General features: G+C 33.3%; 1 protein-coding gene across 2 annotated transcripts in view; it reads right to left on the bottom strand.

Annotated features, from left to right (window-relative positions):
* Positions 1-1,803: 1,803 nt before the first annotated feature.
* Positions 1,804-16,467, bottom strand: part of LOC138705782 (ubiquitin-associated domain-containing protein 2-like) — a 76,461-nt gene continuing 61,797 nt past the window's right edge. For both annotated transcript variants that reach the window (XM_069834418.1, XM_069834419.1), the window contains 2 exons: positions 14,632-14,749; positions 1,804-3,421 (listed from right to left, as the gene is read on the bottom strand). In XM_069834418.1, the coding sequence (XP_069690519.1) occupies positions 3,282-3,421; positions 14,632-14,749 (258 nt within the window). In that variant the 3' untranslated portion in view covers positions 1,804-3,281. The remainder of the gene's footprint in view (positions 3,422-14,631; positions 14,750-16,467) is intronic.

Raw genomic sequence — 16,467 nt, 5'->3', positions numbered from 1 at the left:
AAATGTATCGGAGATGAAATTAGTAATTTCTTACTAGTGAAAATGACCTTCATTTTAGTAGATTAGTTCTCATTTCGATTTTACATAGCGTTTTTGCTCGAATTTCACGAGATGATATTTATTTACATTTTATACATTATTTATATTTATATGTATGTCGATAAACACATAGTGTAATAACACAGTAAGAAATATATAAATACACAGTGTATACATTTATAAATCAGTTATCACACAATTACAAAATTTGGATATTATAGTCCCATCACTCTAATTTCCGGCAGCCAATCACGTTGTAGGTCGGCTACATTTAAATGTGTGCGTGTTGTGTTTCGCTGATGAAGATGTTAAGCATTTCCTAAAGCTGGATAAATACTTAATAATATAATCGCCCGCCATTTTGGCTCTTTTGTTGGCATAAAGCACACGATGTTATTTGCCGCTCAATTATTTGCTGAATTACAGTGCATTTGATTTGTTATCATAAGAGCTAGACCATGATAATGTTTAACGGTGTGGCAAACAGATCCCTCATCTGGTAGCTCGGCAACGAAAGAACAAAAATGGCGAACGATACTACCTACCTAGACTTTATAGAGCCTTGGCTTCCTAAGACGTAAGCAAAGAGGAGAAGTCACGCCGGGAATAACAGTGTCGTGACTATAATATGCCAAAGAGAGATATTTTACCAAAATAATATTAACAGCATTGCATATTATCTGGACTTATGAAAAACTATGTAAACGGTATGAGTAGAGATGGAGAAGCTTTTAGGTACCTCTTTCATATATTGCCACGACTCAGTGATTCTAAAATCAAAGAGGGAATCTTCATAGGTCCACAAATTAGAAAGTTAATGTTTGATGAACATTTTCATGAACTTCTAACAGGCAAGGAGAAAATCGCTTTGGAATCATTCCAGTTAGTTCTATATAATTTTCTTGGAAACAACAAAGCAACAAATTACAGGGAATTAGTGGACAATATGCTAATGGCATACAATAGAATAGGGTGCAACATGTCTCTTAAAATGCATTTCCTCCACTCCCACTTAGACTTCTTCCCTGACAATCTCGGAAAAGTAAGTGATGAACATGGGGAATGTTTTCACCAAGATATTACTACTCTAGAAAGAAGATGTCAGGGTAAATGGAGCACTATACAATGATTGCTCATTATTGCTGGTCAGTAATAAGGGATGCCCCAGAATCAAAATACAGAAGAAAGGCTAAAAAACCACGTCTGTAAAGTATGCACTTAATGTAACATAATATTTAAAATTTATAGAATTTTGGTTTTTATTGAATATCTTTTCTTGAACATCTTTTGAACTAGGCCTGATAAAAAAATTCAATGACATTTTCGGAATCAGCACATCAATTTCCATAAGAATCAGCTACCTTAACCTCGGAGGTACGAAAAAAACATTTACTTGTTATTTGATGTCGAATGAGAAAATCATTTGTAATATATTATAAAGTTCAAAATATCTTGAAAACAAAAACCATCTAAGCATTTTCGTTATTTTCGAATTTAGAAGGTAAAATTACACTGCAACTGATTGGTTTTATTTCCAATACATGCAACTTGTTAAAAAATTTGTTGACCAGTGTAATCTGTGGATCGGAAGAGTACAATATACCTAAACTCTGTGCAAGATGAGATGAAGTAGTAGTTTCGATTGGTGATTATATTGGACATATGAAGAAGAAAGTATGCATTTCAGTGTATTTTAAATTGATGCAGTCTATCTGCAAGAATTTAAGAGCTGTTGTACAAGAAAAAAAAAAAAAAACAACGAAATTGCATATGCAAAATCACACACTGTACTTTAATAAGTTTCCAAACATATGTGACAAGTTAAAAACATTAGAATATCAACAATACAACTGAAAATTAACAACACTATGCTTTGTTTAGACAAAATACTGTACCATTCACGTAATCAAAACTGACAATCATTCTAATGTAACCAGTTTGTGTCATCATGCAGAGAGAGATTCTATAATATATGGGTATTACTTAATTTTCTTTTAGATTTTGAATAATGAAATTTCTACACGAGATATATATGTATAAAATCACTAACTTCAAATATTCTCTTCAATAAATAAACATATGTACAGAGTTTACTGGTTAATCAGTACCACTGCTAGTCTGTCCGGCAGTACTAATGAAGCACATATGTGGATATGCCCGCTCAATTTGGTACACTTCACTTGCAGTGATATGGCAGATAATTTGGTCCAGTAATAATCAGTTATTTACAAACATAAATATTTAGACATCTCCAATACCAAGTAGATACATAATGTGTTACCAAAAAGGAGTTTATTGCAGTCTGTCGGCTACAGTCATAACAGTTGTGCAGCTGTAACTGGTACAAGAGAACACTCAGTAAACCAGAGAGAAAAAACCAATCCCAATTTGTGGGTGGCACCGACATATATATTGGTTTCGTAATGTACTCGAGATAACAGTATTAGTCTGTAGTGCACATTTTTATCACATGTGTGCACATATGTGGTCCATTTGATTCATTATTACAATTGAGTCTCATTTAGACTAATAAAAATTCAAACCTTCCAGGACACAAAAATTTAAAATTCGAATCGATCTAATGTCAATCTTCTTTTAAAATATGGAGAATGTGGAAGAGAATAGCCGATACTAAATACTGGTGTGTTGAACCCAACTTACTACTGCACTGAACCACCATTTGAACATAGATAAGGGGTATACAGAACAACTACAGGATAGCTACAAGTTGTGAAGTGTGCATTTATTCTGTCAACTACTCAATATCTTAAATTAACACCAATGCTCGTAAAGTAGAGTGAATATCCTGAAGTAAACATTTACAGATTATGTACAAATGACCTTTCTCCCCCTAATCTCTGATAATTTTGAATTCAAGTATTATTTTACAGAAAAAAATGCAAGATAGCAGGGAATAATACTAAGTAGTCTTACAGATGTTCAAATGAGGTGCACAGTCAAGACAATAAGATGAGTGAACCTGGGTGTAACACGACCAGCAACATTCAGTTCTTGTGGTACAGCACGGTTTAGTAGCATAACAGCATGTTCACTCAGCAGCGCCAGTTCACCTCGTGCTAAAAATGTTTTAACATTTATTGCAACCACACAAACATCATACCGCTATCAATCCTGTACAACCATTAGGACAGTAAAAATAAAACTTATAGTTTTAACCGTGTCGTTGTGTTTCTTGTTTATAAATGCATGACACTTTTTAAGTCACTTTTCTATGTCTACCTTCAGGATTCATGAAGCAAGATATTTGTTGCGCTGTGAATGTCATTGTTTGCACTGCGCAAGGCACTCAAAACTCGTGCACGCTCAAATCCCATTTCCATTAAAGTCTGCACTTGTTCTTCTGATGGCTGTACATTGTTTTCTGAAATAGGCCAGAAAATGAATTATTTTCGATCAATTATAACATTAAATTTGAAACCACAAATCTACTGCAGTAACAAAAATTAGAAACACGATAAAGTACAGTAAATTAAATACAAAAGCTATATACAGGTACTTCCAGTGGGTTCTACTGCAAGTAGCACTGAAATTGTAAGTCACCTGGTAAAAAAAAAAGTGTCACGAAGGTGACATACTTTCTGTTTATACATTTGATTTGTTCCAGAATAATTCAGTTCTTTTATCATATTGTGAATTATAGTATCCCTTATATACTTTGTTTTCTTGAACCTATACGAAATTATTTAATATGCATCCAAACATGATGATGAACTCTCATTTTCTGGGTTATACACAAAGGGCATTCTCAATAATCTCAGAAATAAAACATTTGACTTCATTTATAAAATAACTGTATGATGTAAATAGACATGTACAATTTATTTTCAGAAATTTACATAAAATAGGCATTTGCATACTGTAATCATTCCTATTTACGAAAACCGATACAGTAAAACCTCTATAAGACGTGCCTGCTTATTATGCTATCCCATGATCAGAAACAATTCTGCTTATAATTATTCATTTCCTGAAGCATAAGGAATCTGGAGACATAATATGTTACTCATTTCATTTATGTCTTCATTATATGCAAAAATGTTTACAAGAGATATCAAATTCACCATTCATGTTTCTGATTTCAAATAAGATACATTAATTTAGATGTCTCATTCAAACGCATCTAGTGATAACAATATGGAATAAAGATCCAGTGGGGATGTGTTAGGCTTGCTGGAATTATTTGAGGAAAGAGACAGGCCCAAAAATGAAACTTATTTTCAACATATTATCCCTAGGTACAATAACAACAAATTTATTATTTTCATGTAACCCGCCATGTAGCAGAGGATCTCTTTCAACAATCTGAAGTATCGCAATATTTTAATTAATTGATTCTGCTGTCATAAGTTCAAACACTTATCTAGATGGCAGTGGATCCAACCAGTTTGAAAATGCGTTCTTACAGCTGAAATCACGGATGGTTTGAAATTAGTTTTCAAACCAATCATGCGCAATAGGTGAGGTTGGAACAGTTTACAAACAGTTCTCAAACCATCACAAACTTGCTGTACGAACAAACCTAATAAAATCGGACGTTCGAAGACAGTCTGTTCCTAAATGTTGTTGAGGGAAGAATTGAAGAAGCAATTATGGCAGAATAAAAGATAAAAAAGCAATTTTAGCTAGATGAGAAGAGAAAAAACATTGGAAAAGTAGATAGAGGAGAAAAGAAAAGTGAAGTCGCAAGGAAATATGGCATAAGTGCATCGACACTTCAACATTTCTCAAAGACAGAGTAAAAATTGAGAAAAGTATTGAATCTGATGCCACTGGACCTCAAACAAAAAAGAAGTCAAACTGTCAAATAATACATATTACCACAGTCTAGTACAGTGTTTCTCAAACTTTTCTGAAGTGGAGACCACTTTTTAAAGTCAGAACAGTTCTGCGGACCACCTTACTCTTGTTCCCTTCGAAAGCAAATTTATCACTTTCGTAGCATATTTTAATGCCAATATACTTATATTTTAAAATAGAATTAAGGTTTGGTACTCTGGTCCTCTGTTATGAATTCGGGTTGTCCCTGGCTGGGTTACAGGCGCAGCGCCAGATGTGCAGGGAAAAGATGTCGAGAAACACCACGTATATAGTGTTTAAATCCCTCTTTTGCTGCTGAGAGTAGAATGGGAAGTTGATAGACGGGTAGGGTAATAAATTTCATAAAATGCAGTACTGGGAGAAAAAGTGAAATTCGATTGCCATGTGTCATTTCCAAACTCTGAGATTTTAAACTATAGTGTGATACGGAATTCGTTTGAATTTTATTTTTTCTTCTGTCTTTTTTGAAGGACCATAAGGGCAGACCTCGAGGACCAAAGGTGGTCTGCGGACCATAGTTTGAGAAATGCTGGTCTAGTATATACAGTCACGAAGCTCAATACTTAATAAATATGCATCCATAGATAGTTGTTAACCACCAGGATCGCTACTATCGCTCATCACAAACCCTTTCCCTAGCAGACAATAAAATGTTTCGATATTGTGTTCTTTTGAAAAAGGTTTATTGTATATTATTTTCATAAAGTATATATCATATTTTATAAACTCACCTTCCTGGATCTTTTGTAAGAAGGATAACTCTGACCTCTTTTTCTTACAATTTACAATTTTCTTACAATTAAAACATCTCCTTGTCCCATATTATTATTCAAATTATTGCATTTTAGCCATTTACAGTTATTACAACCGATAAACATTTCACAGTTTACACAACTTTTCACAACAATGCAAAATACGGCACAGTCAATGCCTTTTTGAACTAGACCAGGCCGTAATGTATGTTCGGGTTTTCTATTTCACTGTATGGAGCTCAGTGAAATATTATATTATAACTTTATTGCGTATCATTGTTAAGTTATATTTAGTGTAATGTGTCTATAAGTTCCGTTTACTTCTTGTTGCATGATATGTTGCAAAAATAATTACATAACTGTGTTATTCTAATGTGAAGAGAATGTTAGTCATAATCTGTTCGCATCAACATTTTAAGTTTAGAATGGAAGCTATTTTGAGGTTTAATAAAAAAGAATTTATATTGTGATTTTAATTTAGCAAATCTACCTTCCTTAAGTAGACAGAAAACTTACCATACCATTCCTAGGAAATTAGTGTACGTATGATTGTGTTACTTCGTCTCTTAGGTAGTAGATAAATACAATAATATTAAACAATTGTAGTATTAAAATACAGGCAAATTGAATGTGAGGGGTATCATACATAACATTATTCTTAATTATAATGTATAATTGCGAATATAGGAATATAAGTTAAATATAGTAAACATAACCTATAATTTCCATATGAATGGCAGGGCATTGGACACCACTAAAATTAGACAGAAAGGGGCAACTGGTACAGTAAACATAATCTATAATTTCAACATATCTAACTATCCGTGCGGTGCAACTGAAAATTATTGAATCATGCCTAAATATGTGTACAAGAATTTCGCAATATTAAATAGAAATAAAGGCAGGTATTACACATACGAACAACGTAAATTTCACACCAAAAATATTACACCTTAACTCGCAAGTGAATTATGTCTGAAGTGTCTCATAATCATTGTTTTAAATTTTATTAATGCAATTACACTACATTTTAGAGAAACATATGTTACTGTTTATGCATTTCAACTAATTTATACTGTATGGTTGAAACGCCACCCTTCGTGATCGGGTTAAGTGAGCCACATGGTCTGCTTTACAGCCTTTATTAAATCATGATGACAGTGGCACAGTCTATTGTTCCCAGTACTCACAGCACTCCAAGCAGCTAGCAATTATCGCGAGAAATGCAAAAAATCATCCCAAGCTTCGTGACTGTATACACTAGACTGTGGTATTATCACAATCTAGTATATACAGTCACGAAGCTCGATACATAGTAAATATGCATCCATAGATAGTTGCTAATGACTAGGATCGCTAAGATCGCCTCATTACAGACAATGCGAAATAATACTGGCACAGCCTATTGTTCCTAGCACCCTCACAATTCAAGTTTCGTGACTGTATATACTAGACTGTGGTATTACTATATTAATCTCAAAGGTAATATTTCGAGTGATCGATTCAGAACCCAATCTCGTAGATCGTAATATTTCGAGAACTTGATTTGACAAGATGGCTGCAAATGTAACAACACCTAACCTATATAACTCTATTCAACATACTTTTTCCTCTGTATAACTTAATTTTTGGTCCTAACAAGGCCATGATGAATGACAAATATTGTAAAATATGCAAGAATAATTATTCAGTTGTCGAATATGCATAATTATCATTATAGTACCGATTCTTACTGAAGTTGCAATATAATATGAATATACAGTATGACCTAACCCAGGTGAAGTATCTGTTATTTCATATATGGAAAAGAATTTATAGTCAAATTTAATCAATTTTCGGTTTAGCGAAATTTCACTATAACGAAAATAATTACAGTACCCTCTCACATTCATTATACTGGCATTTCACTGTATCAACATTAGAAAACAGTCAAATTCTGTAATGTGCAATTGTGATAGTCCAGCATCAATGATATTTTTCTCCGATTACAATAATTTCTGCCCAAGATACACACTTAAAACATGGATAACCAATAAAAAATTTTCAAACTGGGTTTGTATTTTATACACACGGAGACACACCAACCACACAGTGAAGACAATGCAGATTATTAATTCTTCTGTTCACAGAAATATTCCCAGGACCCCAGTAGAGAGAAATAGGCTTAGTGCATGCAATGTGAGATGTGAGACCTTAGTGCCTGCGCTCATGTTGAAAAAATCTTGTTTATGTGTGTGATTTTAGCAAGCAGGCTTTAGTTTCTTTGTGTGAAATGATTTGCTCAGTTCTGATTAATAAAATATAAATAAATAGCTAATTCCTTTAAGAAAAAAGGCAAAAATACTCCTTATTACTTGTACTATTCATTATTACTCCCAAATAAGTATATCTAAAAATCTCTGAAATAAAATAAATGTATTTCAATTTAAGAAGTTCTACAAATAGCAAGTTACATAATTTTTTTTAAATTATGAATTAGCACAGAAAGATACAGTTTCCTTCAAGGCATTTAATTTTATTTTGCAGAAACAAAACAGTATTTCACATTGTCAGAAGTTCCTCTACCTTTCGAAGCTAAGTCAGGCCTATTACTGTCTCTAAAGTACTTTCAGAATAAGAAGGCATATAAGGCGGAGCTAGTTCAGGCTGATCTAGCTCGACTAGCCAGTAACAGTGAAGTGGTGTTGCCTAGTTAAATCATCGCGAAGTCTCGCTGAAGCATCGCGTATTAGTTTCTTTCTTGCATGCACAATATTTATGGCTAGGAATGAATTTTAAGCTGTGCCATTCGATAGAGCTCCGAATTCTGAATCCAACTGTACAAGAATGGCAATTGTATGTCAACTGGCTTGCATGTTATCGCTTTAAGACTAAACAGAGATATCCAACCTAGAGCATACAACATATTTTGCTCTAAAGTCCCTTTCTGTAAACGAAGATAGATTCTGTTTATTTTCAAATTCAGAGGTGGACTGTTTTCTCTTGTGTGATGTGTAACTTACTGTAACAATGTCTCTTGAAGAAATTGTAAGTGGCTTTGGTATTTCATCTGTTATATACAAAAGGATAGTCCTACAATCACAGTATTGTATTTTCTGTATTATAATTTTTCTGAAGAATTAGCTTATGATACAGTGCGTGTCAGTTTTTTAGAAACAAAGAATCTGACTGCAGAGGTATGTGATTTAGAAGTACATACGTTATCTCGTATTCTCAGACAGGGCAAATAGGTGGTATACTGTACCTGTATTTACCTCTCCTGGAAAATAACGCAAAACGTGTTAATTATTTGACGATTTTTAGAATCGTGTATTACTTCATTGTACGATATTTTAAATAGACTATATTAGTAAACATAAACATTCCTGCCTCTTTTTCGATGAACCATACGAAGAGTATTAACAACATTCTTGCTTAAAAGCATTGAAAACTTTATAAGATGAAGCAATTTAATTACATTTCACTTTTAAAATAAACACAGGCGGTCCACACCTGTGGAGTAACGGTTAGCACGTCTGGTCGCAAAACCAGGCAGGTTCGATTTCCAGTTGGGGCAAGTTACCTGGTTGAGCTTTTTCCGGGGTTTTCCCTCAATCCAATATGAGCAAATGATGAGTAACTTTCAGTGCTCAACCCCGGACTCATTTCACCAGCATTATTACCTTCATCTCATTCAGATGCTAAATAACCTAAGATGTTGATAAAGCGTCGTAAAATAACCTACTAAAAAATATAAATAAATACAAGAATGCTAGAAACGAGGAGATTTTATAATTCCAAAACTCAGTTTCTATTTTAAAAACCTTGCGTTGTATATAATAATGTTACATTATATACCTTTTTCTAATATACAAATTTATCTTCAATATATTAACTATATTATTGGTTTAGGGTTTTCATATTCACTTATATAGAACTACTTTCACTCGTAGGCTTATACTGCCCAGGCCAGAGTGATAGAACATAGAACCCTGGACCTCTAGGTGGGTATAAGCTTGAGGTTTAAATGAAATTAGATAGGCTTGATTTAACAAAGTAAAAGAAAGTAATCTTCAATTTCAGTATGAGTACTGAATTAGGCCTACAGATATTCTTATAGCCGGATTCTTAGCCAGACTATAGAATCCTGGGCCTTTAGATACGTAAAAGTTATAGAATAAAATAAAATTAGATAGACTTAGTTTAACAGAGAAAAATAAAATAATCTACAGTTTCAGTATGAATACTGAATTATGTATGATCACATATTATGCTTACGTTACATTATAACCAGATTCGTAACAAGAATATAGAACCCTGGACACCTAGGTAGGTATAAGCTTGAGAATTAAATTAAATTATATAGGCTTCATTCAGAAGAAGAAAAATAGAATACTTCTCAACTTCAATATCAATACTAAATTACGTATCTACAGATATGTTTACATTTTATTATTGCTAGATTCGTAGGCTACCCCTACAAACAAACTTTATTTCATCTTTCCTCTGGAGAAATAAACAATAATAAATTCAACATTTTTGTACAAGGAAGTCTGAACATTTGGATAACTTTTGTCGCCCTCAATTTTTTCAGGAGAGTATTTCCACATGTCAGATAGTGCAATACAATATGCAGCATTCTTTTTTTAAAATTAAGACATTCTTTGTCTGACATTAGCATAGTAAATTTCTACATATGTCACTTTATTTCGAAAGTTAGTGACTCCAAAATCTACTGATCTGTGAAGTGAAGAAGTACTAAAGATTGGGATGAAAATTACTTCAGTAAGAGTAATTATATTTAAACATTACACATAAAGAAGGAACAGGTCTTGACCCGCCGCTCGCTGCAGCCAGGAGTGACTGATAGTTTCTGTCCTTATCTGTTGTCTCTGTCTTCCATATCTCGTGGACCGTGCACTGTGTGACAACGTCGTACTGTTGCTAATACTCAATTGGCGTAGGCCATATGCCTTCTTATTCTGAAAGCGCTATAGCCATCTCCTTTTAGGCCTTTGAGGAAGTCAACGACCTCTTGGTGTAATGAGAAGATTAATTTGGGAAACCTAAGGTTGCTCATTCTAGCCACATGATATTTCCATTGAGTTCTGAGTTCTATAACTATGGATGTATTGCAAAATTGGTTCAATTCCAGCTCCTGGAGTATGTCTTCATTTCTTCAATGGTCTAGAAGTGTATATCCTGCTGTCCATCTCATGAAACACATATCAGCACATATCAATCATCCATCTATTTTTCTAAGTGTTCATGCTTCACTACCATAAAGTAAGATCAGACGAGCTAAAATTTTGAAGATATTAAGACTGGTATGTCGTTGAAATTGTGATGGTTTGAATATTTGATTTATTACAGCAGTAATTTTAATAAACTTTAAAATCTTTAGTGATACCGTAAAGTGGGGCGACTTTGAACACCGAGGTGACTTTGAACAGTAATTTAGCACCTTTCTAAATTAAATGCTGTACCCTATTGCGAAAAACTGAACTAGTTTATTGACAACTTAAACAGTTTTTTTTCACCTAGGGTACAGCATTTAATTTAGAAAGGCGCTAAATTACTGTTCAAAGTCACCTCGGCGTTCAAAGTTGCCCCACTTTACGGTATGTCTTTCTCTTCTAGCTATGATATTGTATAACTTAAATAATTGAACATTTATGTTTTAATCAAGGATATTTTCATCATACATCATGTCAAAATTTTCTGCTGTTCTCCACCATCACCACCACCATTATTATTATTATTATTATTATTATTATTATTATTATTATTATTGGCGGCCGAGTAGCTCAGTTGGTAGAGCAGCTGGCTACGGACTGAAAGGTCCGGGGTTCGATCCCAGGTGGTGACAGGATTTTTTCTTGTTGCCAAACTTTCAGAATGGCCCCGAGGTTCACTCAGCCTCCTATAAAATTGAGTACCGGGTCTTTCCCAGGGGTAAAAGGCGGTCAGAGCGTGGTGCCGACCACACCACCTCATTCTAGTGCCGAGGTCATGGAAAGCATGGGGCTCTACCTCCATGCCCCCCAAGTGCCTTCATGGCATGTTACGGGGATACCTTTACCTTTTATTATTATTATTATTATTTTTATTTTTATTATTATTATTATTATTATTATTATTATTATTATTATTATTATTATTATTTGTGCTTATTTTCTTAAAACACAAACTATCCCAGCACAACAAATGTTACTAAACTCGAATCAATGCTCACATGAATATTTTAAATCAAAATTACCTTTCTTCTTCTTCATCATCATCATCATCATCATCATCATCATCATTTTCTTCATGGTAGGCTGTCTCATGGCCTGTTCCGACTCGAATCTCTCTATCTGGTTACCAGACGTCCTAAGTCACGATAACCTTTTGGATTATAATTTAAAACCTGTTTTGTTACAGAATTATGGTCCATTCTTTGTATATGATTATACCAATTAATTTTACTTGTATATATTTTCTCTTTTAAGTCATATATTCCTCATGTTTGTCTTATTTCATTGTTGCTCACTTGGTCATGTAAGGTAAGGCCTGCTACTCTTCTTAGAAATTTCATTTCACTTGTTTCAACTTTTCTAACATCAGATCTATTTAGAGCCCAGTTCTCAAATCCATACATCAACATTGGAACAGCCATAGTCTTATAAAATTTTAGCTGTGTATCAACTCTTGTCTTATTCTTCAATGTTCTACTTATAGTGCCACACATGTATTGAAATTTACATAGTTTTTGTATTATATCATTATCTTTATTGTATGACACTTCACAACCTAAATAGTTAAAATGAGAAACTTGCTCTATTGCTGCATTATTGATTATTATTTTCGATCTGATTGGTTGCTTACCTATAAAGGCCATTACTTTTGTCTTAGTATTTGAAATAAGTAGATTATAAGTAGCCATAGTATTATATAGTTGTAAGGAAGCTCTTTGCAGCTGATCTTCTGTTCCGGCGAATATAACCTGGTTATCTGCAAATAGTATTGTATCTAATTTTAAATTTGTCAATCTAAAATTCTCATTTAATTTTTCTTTCCATCCGCCAACGGCAGCGTCAATATATATATTAAAAATAGAAGGGGACAATGGGCAGCCCTGCCTTACTCCTTGATTTATGATAACTGATTTTATGCTTACCACATTGCCTTTGTCAATACTAATAAAAGTGCCATCATAAAAGCTCTGAATGACACTACTGACTAATGAGATGTCCAGGATATCCTTTATTTCTCATTATATTCCATAACTTAGTTCTGAATACTTTATCAAATGCTTTGACGTAATCTACGAATAATATATGTGTTTCTAAATTGTGTTCTCGTCGTTTTTCAATAATCTGGCGTACTATAAATACAGAGCACATGAGCAACCTCTTCTAAAACTGTGTTGGTCTTCTTGAGTAAGTACTTCGGATATCATATTAAGCCGTCTCGTTATAATCTTTGCATATATTTTATATGCACTGTTAAGGAGGCTATAATTGTTACAATCCTGTCTTAAGCCTTTCTGAAAAATCGGGACTATTCATGATTTCTTCCATTCCGCTGGAATTTTCTTTCTATACCAGCATATATTATAGAGATTTAATAATCTTAATTTTAATCTTTCTGATGAATACTTCAACAGTTCTAAATTTATACCGTCTTCACCAGGGGTTTTACGGTTCTTACTAACATCTAATATTTCTATGAATTCAGTCCATGTTATGGGATCTACATATTCTATATTCTCTTCTTGTTGTATATTTCTTTGTTCTGCCTCATTGTACCATAATTCTTTATAATATTCTAACCAAGTATCTTCTGATATATTATTTATTTGTGCTGTATCTTTCTCCTCTTTATTTAAAAACTTCATTATTTTATAAGCATTTGTTTGAGCACCATGTATGTCATTCTCTATATTACTAATAAATTTGTCCCAACTACAGTATCTTGTTTTAGCTTCTTAACTTCGCGTTTAGCTATGGCTCTTCTTTTGTTAAATTCAATTTTGTCAGCAGCATCTTTAGAATTCAAATACTTTAAGTATGCTTCCCTTTTCAGCTTAATAACATCAGCTATATTATCATTCCATACCTTTAATCCTCGCTTCTTTCTTACTTTGGGTCTTTTCCCCAATACTTCAAATGCTGTTTCATTTAAGAAGACCTTCAAATCCTGCCATTCCATATCTACGTCAAGACTTAAGACTCGGTGATCTAAATACTTGTCAAGATGTTGACAGTATAATTTCCTTATGCTGTCATCTTGTAGCAGACTTATCTTATAACATTGTTTATATATCAGATTTCTCTTATTAGATGAATAATTACACCATCTTTTATTTAGTTTTATATCTGATATAATCACATAATGATCTGCGCTGATGTCATAACTTCTATATACTCTAGTATCTGTAACCTGTGCTGCTAATTTCCTGTTAACTAATATGTAATCAATAATACATTTGCTGCCTCTTTCAGCCCAAGTAAATTTGTGAATACTTTTATGTATAAAAAACGAATTAGTTATTTTCAATCGATTATAAACTGCGAAATTAATAAGCATCTTGCCATTTTCATTAATAGTATCTTCTCCATTTGTGCCAACTACCCCTCTTACTGTTTTATTTCCTATTCTTACATTGATATCTCCTCCTATTACTAAATAGTCGGATTTATATCTTAAGAAAGGTAATTTGTTTATCATAGCCGAAGTAATTACCTTTCTTAAGATATAAATCCGCAAATCAATCTATAAACAAATATTTCCCTGAAGTGCTTTCAATTTGATGCATCACTCACGTGAACCTGACAAATTGTTTGTATACAGACTTTCCATTTCTGTAATTTTATTGTAGAAAGAAAAGTACATTTCCCGCATATCCTCAACCCCTCCCTGGACTACAAAATAAGACATGAGGCGTGTAATCCAAACTCCAGGCATTTGTTAACAACAAACACTTTTAGCATACTTCTACTAAATATATCCTGAACAGAAAAGCAAGTTTATTTCCCACCTTCTGGATCTACAGCATTGTGCCTTCTGTTTCGAAGAAAGCCTCCAAAAATGGTTCCATTTTCATTAGGCCAATAGTTCTCGGGGCCTACTAATGTTTCTGCAAACCCCTGTCCCTGCTGAATAAAAATAAATCAAGATTAATAAAACATTAAATAAACATATAATATACATTGTTAGCGAGAAAAGACAACATGGAATTTTTACAAACTAATGCAATAATTCCTTTCTATACATAATTGTATATAAAATTTGTATCTACAATTTGGCGGACAATTAATATTAAACAATAAAAAGTGAGTCATGACATTACTACGACCTGATTAAATTATGACTATGGGAAAAACAAGTATGAGAAATAACAGATATTGTGAGAAACCTTATGTTCATTACATATAACATTTTTAATAGGCTTTCATTACTTGAATAATTAGAGCATCAGCTTCCCATGAGAGAGACCTAGGCTAAAATCTCAGTAAGTCCAAGTGAAATATGTGATGGACAAATACAGTGTTGAGTCTGGTTTTTACAGGACACTTCCACTTACAATTCTCTATTAAATGCCACTGTTATCATCATCGTCATCCTTGATGGAAATTCACTTCTACATTATACATTGCAGATGGTAAAATGATATACATCTTTGAAGGGGGACACATGAGCACAACAGTGGTCATATAAATACTTACTACTGAACAATGAGGAAAGGGGAAAGAGTACTGTTTCTAAAACCTCCACTGTAGCTATACAACTATTAGACAACTGTTGGGCATATATTTCACACAAAGTTGCTTCCGTACAAAAAATCGTTTGATTACAACATCTGAAAGAATGTCAATGTCAAATTCCATATACAATAAAATCCCTTGTAACCATCACCCAAATAACCGGCAATACCAAAACAACGCCACTTTTGGCTGGGCCAAAAAAAAAAAAAAAAGTTTAAATCTGCCACATTACCACAGTCTGAGCCATCAGTTTTGCCACATTAGGAAGCTGCCACAAACTTTCATTTTCAGAACCTAAAACTATGTATTATTTGTGTTGTGCGATGTGTTTTAATAAAGAAAATTCACACAGTTTTTATGTTTATTTAATTATGTTCGGGCCATCAGTGGTGACACAGTAGGATGTTCGCACGAACTTTCGTTTTCTGTGAATATTCGAACCTAAAATTAGTGTATTATTTGTGTTGTGTGATGTGTTTTAACAAGGAAAATACAGTTTTTATGTTTATTCAGTTATGAGCAAGTGACAGAGAAATAAGCTTCACATGACTGCAGTTTCGACATTTGGGACCATGAAAACGAACTTTTTTTTTGTACATACCAGTATTATTCAATTATCCGGAAAAATCTCGTATCCAGAACTAGCCTGGTTCCTTAGGTGCCAGATAAGAGGGATTCTACTGTAATCCTTTCTGCAGTAAGTCAACTCTACAAATGGGAGAACTATCAAATATCATGGCTTAATAATGGCACCAAAAGATGCCTACCTATCTATTGTAACACAATTGAAAAGAAATTCTAGAAGTACAAAAGGGGATTAATTTACCATAACTCACATGAACTACGGCTTAATAATATCACCAAAGGATGTCAATATCAAATTCCATTTAATCCTGTGTGTGGTAAGTCGAGTCTACACTTGGAAAAGCTATCAAATATCACAGCTTAACAATATCACCAATATAAAATAGAAAAGTGTAAACTGATCAGTACACTTTGAAGATAGGAAGCAGTGATGTTAGCTTAATGGTGAAGAGAGATTTGTATTGTTTGATTACATTTGCTGAAAAAATTTATATACAAAAACACAGATGATTCTAAAATTGACT

The sequence above is a fragment of the Periplaneta americana genome, chromosome 9 (assembly GCF_040183065.1).
Source record: "Periplaneta americana isolate PAMFEO1 chromosome 9, P.americana_PAMFEO1_priV1, whole genome shotgun sequence".
In the NCBI taxonomy this organism is placed as follows: Eukaryota; Metazoa; Arthropoda; class Insecta; order Blattodea; family Blattidae; genus Periplaneta; species Periplaneta americana.
This window is presented reverse-complemented; position numbering and strand designations above follow the sequence as displayed.